Source organism: Oreochromis aureus, linkage group 1, assembly GCF_013358895.1.
Source record: "Oreochromis aureus strain Israel breed Guangdong linkage group 1, ZZ_aureus, whole genome shotgun sequence".
Taxonomy (NCBI): Eukaryota; Metazoa; Chordata; class Actinopteri; order Cichliformes; family Cichlidae; genus Oreochromis; species Oreochromis aureus.
The window spans coordinates 13,804,972-13,823,106 of NC_052942.1; the positions used below are offsets into that span (position 1 = coordinate 13,804,972).

General features: G+C 40.5%; 1 protein-coding gene across 2 annotated transcripts; it reads left to right on the forward strand.

The window, feature by feature from the left end:
- The first annotated feature begins 57 nt into the window (after positions 1–57).
- Positions 58–17,298, forward strand: secisbp2l (SECIS binding protein 2-like). Of its 2 annotated transcripts, none has more exons than XM_031728830.2 (18): positions 58–304; positions 3,296–3,498; positions 4,835–5,162; positions 5,281–5,419; positions 5,980–6,203; positions 6,908–6,932; positions 7,086–7,198; positions 7,522–7,632; positions 7,740–7,850; positions 8,462–8,629; positions 8,797–8,938; positions 9,927–10,102; positions 10,188–10,320; positions 10,431–10,593; positions 11,297–11,517; positions 13,797–13,951; positions 14,078–14,297; positions 14,751–17,298. In XM_031728830.2, exons 1-18 carry the CDS (start codon positions 284–286, stop codon positions 15,344–15,346), a joined length of 3,249 nt encoding a protein of 1,082 aa, XP_031584690.1. In that variant the 5' UTR covers positions 58–283; the 3' UTR covers positions 15,347–17,298. The 2 variants fall into 2 exon arrangements, with proteins under 2 accessions (XP_031584690.1, XP_031584689.1); XM_031728829.2 differs by having other exon boundaries at positions 59–304; positions 7,083–7,198.
- The last annotated feature ends 837 nt before the right edge of the window (positions 17,299–18,135 follow it).

Below are 18,135 nucleotides of genomic sequence, written 5' to 3' on the forward strand. Positions count from 1 at the left end.
GCAAAACGGTTTCCAGTCGCTTGAAACTTTTTGGACCTCAACGGCTTCCGTTCCAGGTGACACCCATTTTCCCCCTGACAGCAGTCCGCTCCTCGACACCAGCTACTCTGCTGAGAGCTCAGCTAGCTGACGCAGCAGCAACAGTTAACGGTGGGGGTCTGCTTAGAAACTGGGTGTGAGTGACTGTTGGTTATTAATATTTACAATGAAGAAATTAAAAATACTTCAATCCTGACGTCCACACTGTGGTCGATGACGGTCTGGCGCGGCATCGGTGACTGACATGGACGCGAGTGACAACAAGGTACAGTTTATTTCAAATTGGTGTGTTTTGTTGGAGTGTTGCTAACGCTTTAGCCTTTGGAAATTGATAATTAACGTTAGTTTATAATATCGAGGCCCCAAAAATTCGGATCCTTTTTGCATTGTTCTTAAAGCGATAGTGTAATTCATATGGCTTCGTTGCGTAAATGAGCTTTTTGGTGTCATTATTCGTACTAACGCTACAATGAGCTTCGGTGTTTTGTCAAGCGACAGCAATAAAAGCACTCCTCTTATTTGGCTAGGAAGCTAATAGTAAAACGGCTAACGGCATTTAAAGCGTTAAGGGCGATTTTTTAAAAAGGTAGCACACGGTGTATTTGTTCCCTTTTGTTCCAGCATTTTTGTTTCTGGTCATTTTTTAAATGTCTTGGGAATATATCTGTGGCAGTACTCCTGTGCGTTATGGACAGACTTGCTTAAATGTTAGCACGGCTTGCTAACTAAAGCTAACACCTTTGCTGTTCTTTGAGACTGCTTGTCTGAGCGATAGGTGCGCGCTAGCAGTACTTTTTTTTTTTTTTTTTAAATTGACTGTGTAATTGTGATCGTAATTTCTTAAAGGAGACTTCAGAAAAAGGTTTCAGTCAGGTGGGTATGTTTGCATGAGTGCTGTTGTCATCGGGGAGGCGGAGAGGTTTCATGGATTGTCAGCAGAGGAATGTCTGGTTCTTCTGCATGTCTGTCATTCCTCTGACGCTGTTAGCTATGCAGAAAGTTGACTTTTGTGTTCCGAGGCTTTTGTTGCCAGTCTCTCAAAATAACCTGGCATCAAAATCGCTGCCTCCTGGTGATTTTTCTGGATGAGACAGGTCAAATGCGATCCTTTTTTCTAGGAAAATACATGTGAAAACGTTGATGTTCCTCTCCTTATTTATGTGTAACATTCTGGCTGTCCACCCTGGTTTCAGCACACAATCGCATGCTGTTTGCCGGTGTTTGACAGCAGCTGGTGTGAGAATAAATGCTTACACAAACAAAGGCTTGTGAGATCAGTAGCCCCCCAGTCCATCATCCCCAAGGGATGCACATCTGGGTCTGACCTCATTGCCCTTTTTTCAATCACAGCTGTCGCATTAATCATCTCAAAAACGAGGTTAAATCAAGCTATGAATTCTGACCAGCTATGTCTTCCTTCACATTGTTAGCTGGATTCTCTACTACTGTTCAAAATGCAAGATTCACCCTGAGTGCACACAAGGCCTCCATGTTGTGGCTTGGCTGATAATTAGCTTATCCTGTCGTACTGTCCCTACTTTATCCTCTCAAACTTAATCCTGTAACATCATCCTGTCAGCCATAGTATGCAATCGCATACGTTTAGACCTACTGCTGTAGTTCTGAACCCTGGTGGAAGCATCATTCTGGTCATGGACATTGTTACTGTTCTCTGGGGGTCTGTGAGTTTCAGAATCTTTCATTTATGGCTGTGTGATTGTCACCAAACTGGCAGAGCAGGCTCCATTTACCATAACTCTCTTTAGATTTAATGAGCTCCATAGGTTACATAAGAAAAAGTGGGAACCACCCACAGACAATAGCAGTGGGAGACAATAGCTGTGGGTGACATCCCCTGGCTGCACTGATACTCCATTCATGCATCCCGACCACAGTTTCACAGAAGAGAGGGGCCATCTTTGTCCTGTGAACCGTGTCACCTCTCCTCATCTTTTGCAAAATGTCAACTTAGACCAAGGTCTCAGAGGTGTGTCCGGCACTTGTAAACAATAAAGGAAAAACTAATGACGCACAAGAGGGGCAGTTATATTTGGTCTGTAGTGCTTTACTTAATATTTTGTATTTTGTTAATATTAATCAAATTTATTTCAAATAAGGTCTTTTTGGGGGGAGGGGCCCTCAGGGCATTAGTGTTTTGCTTATTTTTCACCAGGACCTCTTGTTTGTTTATTTCGTCAGACAAGCATTTAAGGAGCATGTAATAAGCTGTAAAGCGTTTTTGGTGACATGATATTAAGTAAAGTGTTTGACTTCTACTTTGAATGCAAATTACTTCCAGACAAATGGCAAAGAAAACATTTTTAGGAGAGTTTGGAACTGAACTGTTAACTTATATTTTGCTTAATTTTTAAAATTATTCTAACGTTTAATGCCTCAAACATTAGCTTTGAATGTATGACCGCTATTGCCCTAAAAATGAAACTGAATAGACATTGCTAGTTAGGTAACACCCATTATAAATGACATAAATGTGTCATAAAAATATTCCAAACTCCTCTTGGCTTCAGTAGACCATATAAACGGCAACTGTTCTGTGTATGTCTCCCTTCCAGTCAGATGTTAAGTCATATTTGATCTCAAGGAAGTTTTATGTCCTTGTGTTAAGGCCCTACTGTTTTTTTTGTTCTTTTTTTTTTAATTTTTTTTTTAGCTCTTTAAGACTGTAAACCAACAGGAACTGTATGAGGAAATGTGTGGCATAGTTTATGATTACTACAAAACACATAACACTGGTCAGTCTGCTGGTAGTCAGTGAATAGCACTTTGTCTCCTTTGGAATTTTGCTGCTATAGTATTATTGTTCCCGGGCTTAAATTGTCCTCTGTCAGTGTTGTTTTGCAGTGTTTTTAGAATTAAGGTTGTAAAGTGTTTCCATTAACTAGAATTTTTTAACGTGAGAGCGATAGCTTATCAATCATCACAAACCTGCCTGAGCAGTCAAATTATGGAAGAACATGGAAGGGTTTTCATGATTATATTGTTATGGCCTGTTGCTTCATTCTACAGCTATCTCAAGTAGGTGTGGGGTGGCAATAACAATAAAATAATGTTATCCGCTTCTCTCTTTAGTTACATGTGTGGAAAATGTGATCAGCTGGCTCAGTGACTCGTTAGAATTTGACAAATAGATCTGCGCTCTTAGGTGGAGACCTGTTTCTATCTTCTCATGGAGCCAAATATTGTCTGCCTTTGCTCAGCATCTGTCATTAATCTTTCTTCATTCATCTCTGTGCAGAATGTGAAGCTTTCACCTGAAGTGGAACCGTTCATCCCACAGAAGAAAGGTCTTGACGGATCACTAGTCAGCATGAGTCTTTCTGGCGAGGCAGGTGGAGGAGGGGGCGGAGGCATAGGAGGCAGTGGAGGGGTGGAAAGTACTCCCATTCCAAGCTACCTCATCACCTGCTACCCTTTCGTCCAGGAGAACCAACCCAACAGGTAGTGTTACTCTCTCAAAATGAGGGGACATTTGGGAAGGGGTGGAACCTTGAAGGCTGAAACCCCAACTCTTGTCTCTGAGCTGATGGCACTGGTTGTTCTAGTTCAGGATAATTATGGATTTTTCCAGTGTTGCTAGTGTTGAAATATTGTCCTCCCCTGTAGCATTGTGGGAAGTCTGGTGACTTTTGAACTGCATAAGAACAATCTGCTCTCTTCTAAACCGTTCACCACTACTTCTATTTTTGGAGTAACTCATTTATTCTTTGTCACTAAAGTCATTAAAAAAAAACACACATTTCATTCCCAGTGTTGTGCTTCACAAAACGAGATGCTGATCAGACCCTTGAAACAATGTGCTGATTCTGAACCATTAGATTGCTCTGTACTGTAAGACTGTTTAATTATGAATGGAAACCTCCATAGCTGTAGAGAGTTTATATCGAGGGGTAATCTGTGTTTCCAGTCCCTCTTTCTTTGTCCTGAGTGATCTGTTATATCCTGCGAACATCCGTTCTTTTGTTTCCTTCCCTACAATTTGAATGCAAGGAAATGCCCACTATAGCCGGCTGGCTGTGAAAATGTCAACTGGATCGTTATCAGCATTTGTGCATTTTGTGCATGTACCCTCTTACAAACCAACCTTTCCATTATAGCCCTCTTATTTTGTAGAAGACATATTAATCAGTTGTCACAGCAGTGCTACATGTTTTAAAAAAAACTAAGACACGTTTTAAACACTGGAAACAAAGTCCACAAAGTAGAGATGCAGTATATAAAAAAACAAATTTCAGTATTTGCCGATATTTAGCTGACTGTTAGTATTATCGGTAAAAGGGAACAGCATTTACCAGTGTCAGTGGGCGATATTTAATTGTTGTGTCACATCAGCTTTGCACTAGTTAAACTTTCAAACATGGTTTGAAGAGGTGAAGACTCTTAAAACATCAGGCCAGAATTCCAGGATTGGTGCATCCCCAGTGCAGATATGTACACAATGCAATGATGAATGCAAGAAAGAGTTATGCAGAGTATTCATTCTCTTTCATATACCATATACCTACTTGGCTGTTAGTTGACCTGTGTTAAGATGACATCTAGCTCATAACCTGCTCATGCAACGTTCTGTGGTGTACTGTATGTTGTTGTTTAGTATGCTGTGGGAAGGGAGTATTGTTCTGTTTAGGTTGTTACAGAGAATATTGAGCTGGCTTTAGACAGTTTTCCACAAAAACCCAGTGGTGGAGAAGACATGCTTGATTTTGATGGTTGCGTTTAGTTGAAAGGGTGTAATATTGGTAATAATCCAACATGTCATCTCTCTGTTGCTCCACAGGCAACATCCCATGTATAACGGAGGAGAGCTGCGCTGGCAGCAGCCTAATCCTACCCCTGGTGGTCCATACCTGGCCTACCCAATCTTGTCTTCCCCCCAACCGCCTGTCTCTAATGACTACGCCTACTACCAAATCATGCCTGCGCCATGCCCACCTGTGATGGGCTTCTACCAGCCCTTCCCTGGCACCTATCCAGGTCCAGTGCAAGCTGGAGTGGTCAGTCCTGTGTCTGCAGATGTCAATGAAAGACCCATGGCACTGGGGCCAGCATATGGGATGACCAGTCAGCGGGGGAGAGGCATGGTCCGGTCTAATGTTCTCCCAAAGGTGCAGAAGATCAACAGCTTTATTTGGATTCTGTTCTACTGATGTTATTTCACACTAAAACTTTTGCCCCCATTTATCTCTATCAACTTGGTGAGAATGCCCTTTCTTTGTTCTACAGCAACATTTGGGTGTGTGCCAGCCTACAAGGGGTCGTCGGCCTCCAACCAGGAGTGTAGCTGTGCAGAAGGAGGTGTGCACCTTAGGGCCGGATGGCAGGACTAAAACCATAATGTTGGTGGATGCAGCACAGCAGACCGGTACGAATACTGTGGCCATAATTAATATGTTTAATTCCTAGCACTCAGGCTGTATGCAGGATTTATGTAACAATAAACAATGTCAAATAAGAAAGACTTTTAAGTCTGAAGACTGAATAATCTGAGTTTAAATATGACTAAGGTTAGTCATGTTCCTTTTTTCCTACCACTCGAAGGAAGCTGAAGCTGAACACATTCCAGACTTTGTTAGAGTTAATTGCTTGACGTAACAACAAGACTCTTTCCTGTCAGCGAGGAAGTAGAACACAATACCAGTAAGAGCTGTGTCTAGTCTTACAGGTTGATGTTGGTGATGTCTCTGCTTCTAAAAAAAACCCCCAAAAAGTGGAATGCTGGTTTTCCAGTTAGAGAGGTTAACCTTTCGCAGACAAGTATGTCAGCAATATTTCTTTTGCTTGAATGAGTTAACAAGCCTGTTTAAATATTTGACTCCACAGCTGTGATTTTATAACCATATAATAATAAAATGTCACATAGAGTAAAGTTGACTGAAGTTTTATTACATTTGACAATCTAAGTTTCCTCTACCTTGTCCTCAGATTTCCCAGGTGAGGTATCAGGGCGTTGTGCTGCTGAGCGAGTAAGTCCTCTGCTGTGGAAAAACCGAACAAAGAGAAGACGGGCTTCCCATCCAGCTGAAAGCTACAACGAGACTGGTGCAAGTGAAGCCGATATAGACAGTGATAGCGGCTACTGTAGCCCCAAACATAACCAGGGAACCGGGGTGATGCAAAGAACAGCAGAGAACACAGCAGCACCCATGGTATGTTGCCTACTGACAAAGGCCTCCAAAACCAATACACTTACCTTTGAAATATATATTTTATCAGCAAAAGGAGTGCTGGTCCGAAGGATATTTTTAACTCTAATCATGTGAACCATAAAATAAACAAAGCTGTACAGATATAAGATGGGAAGAGGAAGTTGAATATTTTTAAAGTCACACCGACAGGTCAGTTACAGTGTCTGTAGCATTAGTAATGTGATATCTGGTAAAATATGTTCTGATGTGTACTGAGAGTGGAACTTAAATGATTGCTTTAGAGCAACACACAGCCTAGAAGCTGCATAAACGTAACGAGCGAAAGTGATAGATATGAATGTAGTAAGTTTCTGATTTTATGAAGGTAGTGTGTAGATTTTTCATCAGATGTAGCTGAAATTAATTTACAATTTTATAATAAAGGTGCTGAGGGCACTTTGAATCTGAGGATTTGTTTTTGTTATACTTGGAAAAAGTATAATAAAAGTGTAATGTAGTATAAAGTGCCACATTTCCAAATTTCTCTTTTAGTCCATTGTTTCTTTTTCATGTTCGCTATTATAGTTATAATAGAACCAATTTAAGTATATAGCAGAGCTAACACCAAAGAGGGAGCTGTACTAAAGTCTTTAAATTAATTTGCCCACGTAGTGAAACACAAATGGCTCAGCTTTTTCTTTTTCTTTTGTCTGTGTGTGTTATAGGGAGTAGAGGCTGGTGTAATGACTGGTAAGTTTGGCCTAAGATATTTACTGAGCTCACTTTCACTTTGTGTTTTATACTGATATTTATTACGTATCCTGTAGTTATTGTATTAAAAAGGATGGACGTGCTCTTTTTGCATGAGAAATACCTTTCCCCCCCTTTTATATTTACTAGCAGGTACCTGGGTAAATGTAGCATCTCAGGCTCCCTCAAAGTCCTGGGTGGACAGAAACGGTCAGTTTCACAGAGCAGATCAGAGGAAGAATCCCGAGCAGAGAAACTTCTCACAGGTAAAATAGATCCCAGTGGAGCAGAGACAGACTTGTTCAGCATAACGTACTTTAAAGTGAAATAATTGTCATGTTTCAAAATTACATAAATCATTAGCATTCTTTTTTTTGTTGTTGTTGTTGCCATTTTTAGATGCCTTGAAATACTGAGTCAGCTGTATGTGTGAATTAGTTTATTTTGCTATTTTTGCTCTGGCCTCCTTTCCCAACAAGTTCCCCTCCTTTGATACTAGGTACACAAATAGACCGGGGTTGAGAAACTTGTTGAATTCCAGTGGTACCCTGTCTGACTGGTGTGTTCACTCTCGGTTTCTGCCTTTCAGGATTACCACAGTGGGTGTCAAGGGCGTATGCCACTCAACCAGTCGGAACAAAGACATCCGCCAGTAGCAGTCCCAGGCACAGACCTCACTCCAGAGCCCCTCTACTTTGAGGTGAGCGAGTGTTATCTGTGATTATCTAAGTACTGTTACCATGACATGTCTTTTTTTTTTTAGAGAATTTAAATTTTGTGCCAAATGGATTTCTGTGGATTTGCTAGGATGAAGATGAGTTTCCAGATCTTGCTTCTGGTGGGGCTGCTCAGCGCAGCAACAAACCAGAATCAACCCCAGCTCAGACACATACGCAACCTAAGCTGCCCAAAAACCTGGTAAGGGAAAACCCCTTTTGAACACAGTTCTCTGTGCCATCATTTGAATATAAGGGCTGTCTATGTGTCCTTCTTATATCAGGCAGTGATACCATCCCTGACATAAAACATGAACAGATTTGGCATTGTACTTTTTCAACATTATTGTTAAGTGTGATTTAAATAATCAATTTATTTTCCTTTTTTATTAAAAAAAAAATAGGAAATACAAACTTTTTGATATAGATGGATAACTATTACCTCATACTTTGTGTATATAGAAAAGTGTCCAGCAAGATTTCTTTATCTAACTAGTGTCAGTGCACATCACCTTCTTAAATAAGTCCTCCTACTCCCCATCAGTCAGTTGTGACACCATTATGTCTTTCAGTGTGTAAATGTAGTTGATAATTGAAGGAAAAATTATAATTATAATAATTGATTGGGGAAAAATTGTGAGTACAGTTAAGATGTACCAAATAACACACAGGGTGGAAAAATTGTTTTCTGACAGCTGGATATTTTCTTGTTGTTGTCCCTTGATGGTTGTGTATCAATGCAGCCAAATCACCAAATATTCTATTGGGAAATCTTTGCATCTTTGCTAATGTGTGCATCTACTTTCATAACAGCTGGAAAATCTGCCAGAAAACTCCCCTATCAACATTGTACAGACACCCATCCCCATCACCACTTCTGTTCCCAAGAGGGCCAAAAGCCAGAGGAAAAAGGCTCTTGCTGCTGCCTTGGCCACTGCACAGGAATACTCTGAAATCAGCATGGAGCAGAAGAAACTACAAGTATGAACTGTGCTTATGTTCCCTGGGCTGGAACAGGCTGGAACTCACCACTTCATGGCCTTGAATTATTATATTATTATTTTTAGCACACAAACCTAGTATTCTTTGGTTGTAATTAACTTTTCAAAAATTCCTTATGTCCTTTTTTTTCTCTTGTCACCTGACAGGAAGCTTTTATCAAAGCAGCAGGGAAAAAGAGCAAAACCTCTGTGGAGCTTGACCTGGGAGACATGCTGGCAGCTTTGGAGAAACAACAGCAGGCTATGAAAGCCAGGCAACTCACCAATACCAAGCCACTGTCTTTTACAGGTATCAGAAAAAGTTAATCATATGTTAAAAAGTGGCTTAAAACCTACAATACAAATTGGAAATAAGGATTTAAGCTAAATCTATTAAAAGTAAGGTCTTTACTTTGAGGCTTGTAGTAGGTTGTGCTCTGTAGATTTGTAGTGATTGTTGCCTAATGCTGCAGAATTTGTGTTGCTGGCTTGGTAACTGTAACTGACTGTTACCTCTGTGTCCAGACAAACTAAAGCTGCACAATTATGGCCAAAATTATATTTACGATTATTTTGTTCAAGAGCATCTCTTGGAAGAAAAAAAAACTTCAGAATGAAGTCAGGACACTGCTTTCACCATTAAAGTGTATTCCTGTTGATCTTTCTAAATGAATCTTAGCAGGAAAGTAAGATGAACTCTTTCATTCCATTAATTATACCCACATGATGGATGTGAACATACGCAGCAAAGCATTCAACAGCTATGAGATCCCTTTATATCCTGTGACGTTTTGCATACAGCATGGGTTTTGCTACTTTGAAAAAACTCACTGCACGAGAGGAAACGTCTTTCCTAAAGCATTTGTTACTGTTCTTAGTGGATATGGATCTTTGGCATCAATTATACTGCAGTTTGTCATGTGTTTTCAGGCAGTTTGCAGGATAAATCTGAAGTACTACATTTAACAACTATGTAGCAACTGGCTGCTTTGAGTAACAAGCTCTTTGCCTTCTGCTGTGCATAAAGTGCAAGAAACTTCAAGCTGCACACAGCGGGGAGCAACTGTGATTGGCACGTGGTCGAAGTTAGGCAGCACTTAATTTGCTTTGCATTTTTTTTAATTGGCAGAACATGGAATTTAAATGTTGTCCACCTGCTCATGTTCATGTAATTGCAGGAAGCAAAAATCGTGATCAAGATAAAAATTTGATTCGTCATGCAGCCTTGAACCAAACATCACGACCCCTATGTTCACACACATGTACATATACTTAGATTTCATTCTCTTTGTCTGCAGTTGGAACAACTACTCCCTTCCACAGCTCAGGCTCTACCAGTGTGCCGTCTATGCTGAGGGGTCATCAGCAGTCTCACTCGACCCCGCACAATGCCTTGGACTCCACTGCACCTCGTATAAAGAGAGGGAAGGAGAGAGAGATCCCCAAAGTCAAACGACCAACAGCCCTCAAGAAGGTTAATAATTTAAGAATGAAAGTATATTAAAGTTCTCTTTAAGTACCTTTGTGTTAGACATTGTTTTTTCTCTTTGCTTATGTAGATTATTTTGAAGGAACGTGAAGGGAAGAAAGGGAAGCCATGTGCAGAACAAGAGTCATCAAGTCATGACGAACATGGGGATGAGTGTCTACATTTTACTGATGATCTTACGCAACAGCCTGCTTCTCAGGAAGGTCAGTGTCATTACCAAGAAGTGAAGTAATTCAGTAGTACCCACGCTTTTCTTTTTTAATCCGGTATAAAGTTCCTCATTCTTATTTGTGGTCTGTTTTTTGTGATGCAGAAAATGGTCTGAGTGTGCCCAGTGATACATCCCTTTCCCCAGCCAGTCAGAACTCTCCTTACAGCATCACCCCAGTGTCCCAAGGCTCTCCTGCCAGCTCGGGTATCGGAAGTCCCATGGCTTCAAATGCCATCACCAAGATCCACAGCCGACGTTTCAGAGAGTAAGTGCTCACTATTACCCCGCGTGAACTGAAAAACTGTGACTATCGAATGGGGCAGACCTTTAGTAAGAAATGCCTGGAATGTCTGCAAAAACCCAGTGTGGTAACAAAAATGGTTAGTAAAGCAAATACTTGCCCCACTCAAAAATCACAGAGCCTCGGCTTGTAAGACGCATACTCTGAATGTTATCGGGTGTTTTTAAGGGCGGATCTGTACAATAAAGAATTGTAGAGTATGGCACAGACGCCGAGCGCATTGTCCTCTCTCTGCAAAAATGTATGCCAGCGGTCACAAATACAGCATTGTCCCTCTCTGGCCCCTGATGTGGGCCTATTGTGCCAACCCACTCGTCTAGAACAGATTTAGCTTTTAAGTCTTCAAAAGGCCTCTGTAGCCACGCTCCTCCTCTCAGCTATGACCCCCAGGACACTTGTTCCTCAGACCACACCAGTAGAACTTCCAGTAGCAAAGTATAGTAGCATAAGCATCATGAACAAAGAAGTAAACAAAGCTGTCATGAAGAGCTGCATAAACTTTGAAAGTCATTTAAAGCCTTGTAGGACATAAGTCAGTCCCAAGTAGATATCTCCTAGTCCTTTTTTATTAGCCATAAGACTCTTCAATTAACTGTTACAATTAAAAGAATGTTTAGCATTTTGTTGTCATTTTCATTTTCTTCCTCCCTCCCTCCCTCTTCTGCAGGTACTGTAACCAAGTGCTGAGCAAGGAGATCGACGAGAGCGTGACTTTGCTGCTACAGGAACTGGTTCGCTTCCAGGAGCGAGTCTACCAGAAGGATCCGACTAAGGCTAAATCCAAGCGTCGCCTGGTCATGGGTCTAAGAGAGGTCACCAAGCACATGAAGCTTCATAAGATTAAGTGTGTCATCATCTCTCCCAACTGTGAGAAGATTCAGGCCAAAGGTGATTATTGCAGTACTACCGCCAGCATCAAGCCATATTAGGTCATATTGTCTAAGGTCTGACCAGCTTATAGGTTTGAGTTCATATGATTATTTGTTAATATATTTATGTTGCAAATGGAAATCAGTCACATGTTGTAGCTAACAGAGAAATGTCTGTTTTTAAGGACCATTACAGCAGTTTTCATATTTTAGCTCACTAACCTGTTTTAATTCACTGTTTGTGGCCTAATAGAGTCATTTTCAGAAAAAACAGAGCTCACACACTAACTGAGCAATGACGAAAATGGATTTAAAAAGGGGAACGCAGTACCTGTGTTTGCTCACTGTGGTTATTTTGTAGCCACAAGATATTAGAGGTACTATTGCATTACCACAAGTAATGTAGTAATGTGTGACCATAAGATCAAAAGCACATGGCCACAAGATATGTCATCTCCTGCTGACCATACTGGGCAAGCTGTGTAGTTATTATTATATGAAAGCCAGTTTATCTGCTTTAGATTCATTATATTTTTTGAGATCTAATTAGGGCTGGTTATCGTCACTGATTTCTACAACTAATTCAATTCTGATTCACAAGGTCCCGATTTGATTCAACTCGATTTTGACTTGGACAGTCAGAAATATTATTATTATGAGCATTTATGTTGGACATGTATTGTCTAAACCTTGTAAATTAAAAATATTTAATTCCAAATTATTTGACTATTTCTCTGCAATTACAAACTCGGTGTAAACGATCTATGTACAAAAGCAGAGCTGACACTTGTGAGACTTAATCAGAGGTGTGAGCATCACAGCAGATGCCTTTGTGTCAAAGTAATGGAGGATAAAACCAAAAAATATGAAGGACATTTTCCTGGCCAGGCTTTTTATAGCAGATAAGCCCCTTGAAAATATTCTGCAGTAGATCAAAAACAGAAGAAAACCATGAATCAGCAGATGAACATTACCTGATGCTCCTGAAGTGAAGCAGAGCAAAGTTACAGAGGTTTTATTAGAGACACAGCTAATCGCTTTGTAATTTGGCATCATTTCTAAATGTTTAAATTTCTTCGGTATTTAACAGCAGAAATTAGGCTTTCTTGTCGAAGGTCATTTTTGGAAAAAAACAAAAAACACAGCAGGCGACAACACTGAACACAACGGTAGACTTGTGCGTAAAAAGCAAGTGAATAAGGCAGAAAGCAGATTTTTGATGGGAAACTCGTCTTGAAGTACACTGAGAGAAAGCAGGAAGTGTGATTTTTTTTTTTTTTTTTTTTTTTTTAAATATCATGGTGGAAGCAAAATGACAATAGTAAGAGGAATTCATGCTTTTCAAACATGAAGCGTAGTTTTGGTTTTCTTCTGCTGCTGGTTCAGTGAATTTTGGTCAGAGTGACAAAACCTGCAGTTTGGGAATCTGTGAGATATCGGCTTTCAGCACCCGTCGGCGTGTCCGTGTATGTGCCGTCTAGTGACCGCGCTTTGAGTTGATGTCTTTGCGCGGAGTCTGTTTACCTGCTCTTTAATCGTTTTCTGTTTTAGCTGTTTAGCTGAAATTGTTTTGTGAGCTTTAAACTGAGATTCTGGTGCTTCTGGCAAATTACATTTATATATAAAAATCGATTCAGGAGTTAATGAATCGATATCACATTATTCAAACTAAAATCAATCTGAATCAGGAATCAATTTATTTATTTTTTTCTTTTTTAGTTTTTTTGTTTTTAAACCCACCCTGGATGTAATGATATTATGCATTCTGTTTTTTTTTTTTTTTTAAGTTTAGGGGACTTGTTAAATTTCTTTGTGTGTGTGTGTGTGTGTGTGTGTGTGTGTGTGTGTGTGTGTGTGTGTGTTTGTGTAAAATTTAACATATACATCTGGTTCACATTTGGTCAACATCAGTTCTGATCACTATTCAGCCCCTTCAGCTCAACATATTTTGATGTGTCCATGTTTAAGATGAGAGCTGACCAGTAAATGGCAGATTCCATATTTTGTGACCATGCATTGTTAAACTGTGCCCATATTTTAGTTAGGAGGTTAGTGAGTTTGTGTTACCACGGTGTATTAACACATGGTCGTCACTCATGTCACTGTGGGAGCTCCAAATGTTATGTTTCTACAGTGTGCGTTTTCTCTATATGGCTCCCAGATATCAAAATGTATTGTTTTTAGACTCTGCTGTGTGTGTGTGTGTAGGTGTGTGTGTTGGTTTTTTTGTTTTGTTTAGTTTTCTCTTCTTCCCAAGTGTGATACATTTGAGTCACTGATTGTTTTTCTGTGCTGCAGGTGGTTTGGATGAAGCTTTATACAATGTAATTGCGATGGCCAGGGAGCAGGAGATCCCGTTTGTGTTCGCCTTGGGCAGAAAAGCTCTCGGACGCTGTGTCAACAAGCTGGTGCCCGTTAGTGTTGTGGGCATTTTCAACTATTCTGGAGCTGAGGTAGGACACTCATGTCATTTTAAACCTTTAATACTTATCCACATAATCTGCCCAAGTTAGTGATGATGATGATGAGCTCTCTGTATCTTTTTGTTTGTTTGTTTGTTTTTTAAATGGCTTTCTCAGGGACTCTTCAACCATTTAGTTTCTCTAACCGAAGAGGCTAGGAAGGCCTACAAGGACATGGTGTCCGCTCTGGAGCAGGAGCAGGCTGAGGAGGCTCTGAAGAATGATAAGAAGGTCCCACATCACATGGGGCATTCCCGCAACCACTCTGCTGCTTCAGCCATCTCCTTTTGCTCCATCTTCTCTGAGCCCATCTCAGAGGTTAATGAAAAGGAATACGGTAAGCCCTGTTTCTGTTTCTTTACTATTTGCTTTATGTTATTAGTCTCATCAAAGTACCTCTTTGGCAGTAGCAGCTGGTTGGAGTAGAGTTCTGTTTATCTACATGTACTAGTTGTTACAAACCTAGGTTTAAAGGTCACACAGAATTTTCTGTGGATAAATCTCGGGGATAGTGAGATGATTAATAGGCAAACAAGGTAGGCAACACTAAGGTTTAGAGAAATATGGTTGTTTTCTTGGACTTTTCATTAATTTAGACTTTTTTTTCCTGAATAAAATTCAGATACTTCTATTTGGAAGTATTAACAACTCAAACATGTGAAAGGTTAGGGACCACTGGTGTAATGTTTTTAACATATTGTGTAGTAATGTAAATTTATTGAGTTACTTTCCTCACGTGTAATGTTGGTGATCTGAGAAAATGGACCATGTGGTTGTATTTTTTCTTCAGAGACCAATTGGAGGAGCATGATGGAGACTTCTGATGCCCCAGAACCTGTAGAGAGCGAGCCGAGTCGCCCTTCACCCTTAACAGGCACCCAGAAAGACAGTGAGGCCCCAGCAGTTACCAACAACACCGCCCCTCTTGGCGCTACCGTTCCCCAGCCCAGGGCTCCAGCTCCAGAGAGAGATGAGGTCCGAGCTGATGACAGGCTGGAGCTGGCCTCTCAGCAGAGCACAGAGACAGGCTCGTTGGATGGAAGCTGCAGGGGGCCGCTGAACTCATCCATCACTTCCACCACTTCCACCCTGGTTCCTGGGATGTTGGAGGAGGCTGAGGAGGAGGAGGATGAGGAGGAGGACTACACTCCTGAACCCATTTCTGTAGAAGTGCCCACTCTGAGCAGCCGCATTGAATCCTGGGTGTCCAAGACCCTGGAAAACCTCCAGCTGGGAAAGAGCCAAGAAAGTACTGAAGAGGAGGAGGAAGAGGATGGAGAGGAGAGGGTACAGAGTGAGGATGATGAGGACCTTGATTCAGCAGAGATCACAAAGACGAAGATGGAAGGCAAAGAACAAGCGGAGGCTAAAAAGCCCACTGGTTGAAATCACTTACACGCGTACATTCCCTCCCTCTCACACATCCCTCTTCACAGCAACCAGCAGCCCTCCTCCTTTGTGTCTAGCCCCTGACACAAGTCATAATCTCAGGTATCCACCCAGCTGACCAATGCTCTCTCACTCACACACACACACATGCACACATTACAGAGAAACTGACCAACTTAAAACCACACAGAGTCACAGACCAAACAGCTAACAAAGTCTGAGGGTTATAGATTCACACCAAAACTCATCTGATGATTTTAAAAGGATGCCCTCTTTGTTTTTCTTTTCATTTTTTTTTTGGGGCCCCATAACCTGCAACACTTGAATAAAGGGTGGAGCTTTCCCTCCTCTACAGCTGAACTCTTTCAGAGTCAGGAACATTTGTGGGAGCAAGCGATGAGCGCTCAATGACGTTGAGCTGGTGTCTGCAGCTCACAGAGGGGGAAGGTTGGAACCTTTCAACTCGCATCTTAACTTCATTCAGAGCTCGGAGGGTTTTCAGCTCTGCAAGTATTTGTGTGTTTGTGTGTGCACTTTGGAGGCACAGTTTGCATTTATTTTGCTCTGTCCTTTGGCTTTAGCTATGTAAATAATGTGTGTGTTTGTGTGTTTAATTTCACCTCGCTGCTCCAGGAGGAAAAGAGAGAGAGAGGGTGTTTCTTTATAACTGCTTAGTTGGCAATTAGCTTTCATCACGGAATATTACAGTGTCAGGGGTTCTGTCTTTGTACCAAAACCACTCCCGCGCATCAGTTGTCTGTGTTTTTTAATGTTTAAATAAATGTCTCATTCTGAATTCAGATGATTTAAATTACTTAACTTCTAAGAAGCAAATCAAGCTTTGTGAATATAACCTTGTCTAGGTGGTTCTACTACAATATGTAACGTTTTGTCATATTGATCTTGCCTATTGTCAAATTATTTGGGGTTTGTTTTCCTCTGAATGGAGTCCTAGTTCCTAGATGCTGTCCATGCTTCATAAAAAAACAAAACAAAGAAAAATGCTCCTGTTTTTTTTCCACTCACTAGTGTTCTCTGATGGCGGGGCTCTCAAACCGTCTCTTACAAAGGTTCCCAGCATCATTATCATCAACACTGAGATCTTTATTCAATCCTGAAAGTACATTTTCCCAACTAAATTTTGAGAGACACAACTTGGTTGTTACTTCCTCAATACTAAAGCACTGAGCCTGTGTGTGTGTGCAGTTTACAGCTTCATGAAATAATTGGGAAACTGGATGCTGGAAGACAAACGTGTGAACTTAAGAAATTTGTTATTGGCCCCTCCCCCCTCAAAAACCATTTGATTAAAACTAAAATCCTCAGTGCTTCACCACCGCTAGTTAAATAAGTCATCACCAAGTCATGCACATACCTTTGTAAATATAATTGTACAAAGGAGATTTTGCATTGTATTAAACAAAATACAATCATCCTGTTCTTCAAGCCATTTAGTAGGTTTAACATTGTAATAGTTGGAATCCAATTAGATAAAAGTATTCGATCATGAATCATGGAGAGATGTCGGCCCGTCGATAGTGATGCAGTACGTCAGGCTGTATGCAATGTGGAGATGGGACGGTGTACTGAATATCATACTTGGGATTTTGAAAGTATTTCTAGTTTGATTCAAGGTACGCTGTGTAGGCATTTTTTTTGGTATGACTTCCATCAAAGTGTTTAAAGTATGTTATTTGACAGCAAATGTGTTTTTTGCACTATGTAAATACAGTACTGGTAAAGGTCTTGTAACTAATGTGAACAAAAAAAATGGTTCAATGAAGTACTTTTTTCAGCGTGTTCCTCATCTTTACATGGATATTTAAGATGGTCTCCTTAAGACTGTACGTCATTAACAGCATTGTTTCAGGCTGTTTCTCATTACCCTGTTGTCACTCTTAACCTATGGACTGATGATTAACATCATTAAAATGTTGTTTAAGAAAATCTTCTGACTGGTGCCTCATCTTCTCTCCATTGTTAACCTAATTTGGGTTTATTTATAAAGAGCCAAATGTGTGTTCTTTCATAAACGCATGCAGCCTGAAGATCCCCACAAAGAAAGAAAAATGATCACAATAACAAGGTTAAAAAACCAAACAATAAGATTTAAACCAATAAAAGATGAAAAAGTCTAAAAATTAGATTAGATGAACAAGTTAAAAGTTAAAATGAATTCCCTAAATGAAAACACTGCACAAGAGATGAAACGGAACAACAGAGAATTAATCCGCTATGAGTTTCATAATACATTATTTCTGTTACTTTGCAAAGAAAAGAGTCAAACATTCTGTCTTCAGTCTCTGACTTTTGTGAAAAGGAATCTTATTTTTTAAACAAAGCAACATTTGAATTAAGAATGTACACTGGCTGGACACTTCATTAGTTGCACCTTCAGAGTTCCCTTTTTGGGGGGGGGCAGATATTTAAGGTGCTGTAAATATTCCCCAGTGATTTTGGTCTTGTGGTCATAAAGGGATGGACATGTTAGCAGAAACAAGCAAATAGACTGTTGTGTTTCAATGATACCTAAAACAAAACATTACACCACCGCCAGCTTAAACTGTTGATGCAAGAAACTGACTCATGAGAGAAGGCAACATTTTTCCCATCTTGTATTGTCAAAATTCGGTGAGCCTGTGTAACCTGTAGCTGCAGTTTCCTGTTCTTAGCTGACGAAAGCTGCATGTGGTGTGCTCTTCTGCTGCTTCAGGGTTCAATGTGTTGTGCATTCAGAGATGCTCTTCTGCAAACCTTGGTTGTAATGAGTAGTAATTTGAATTACT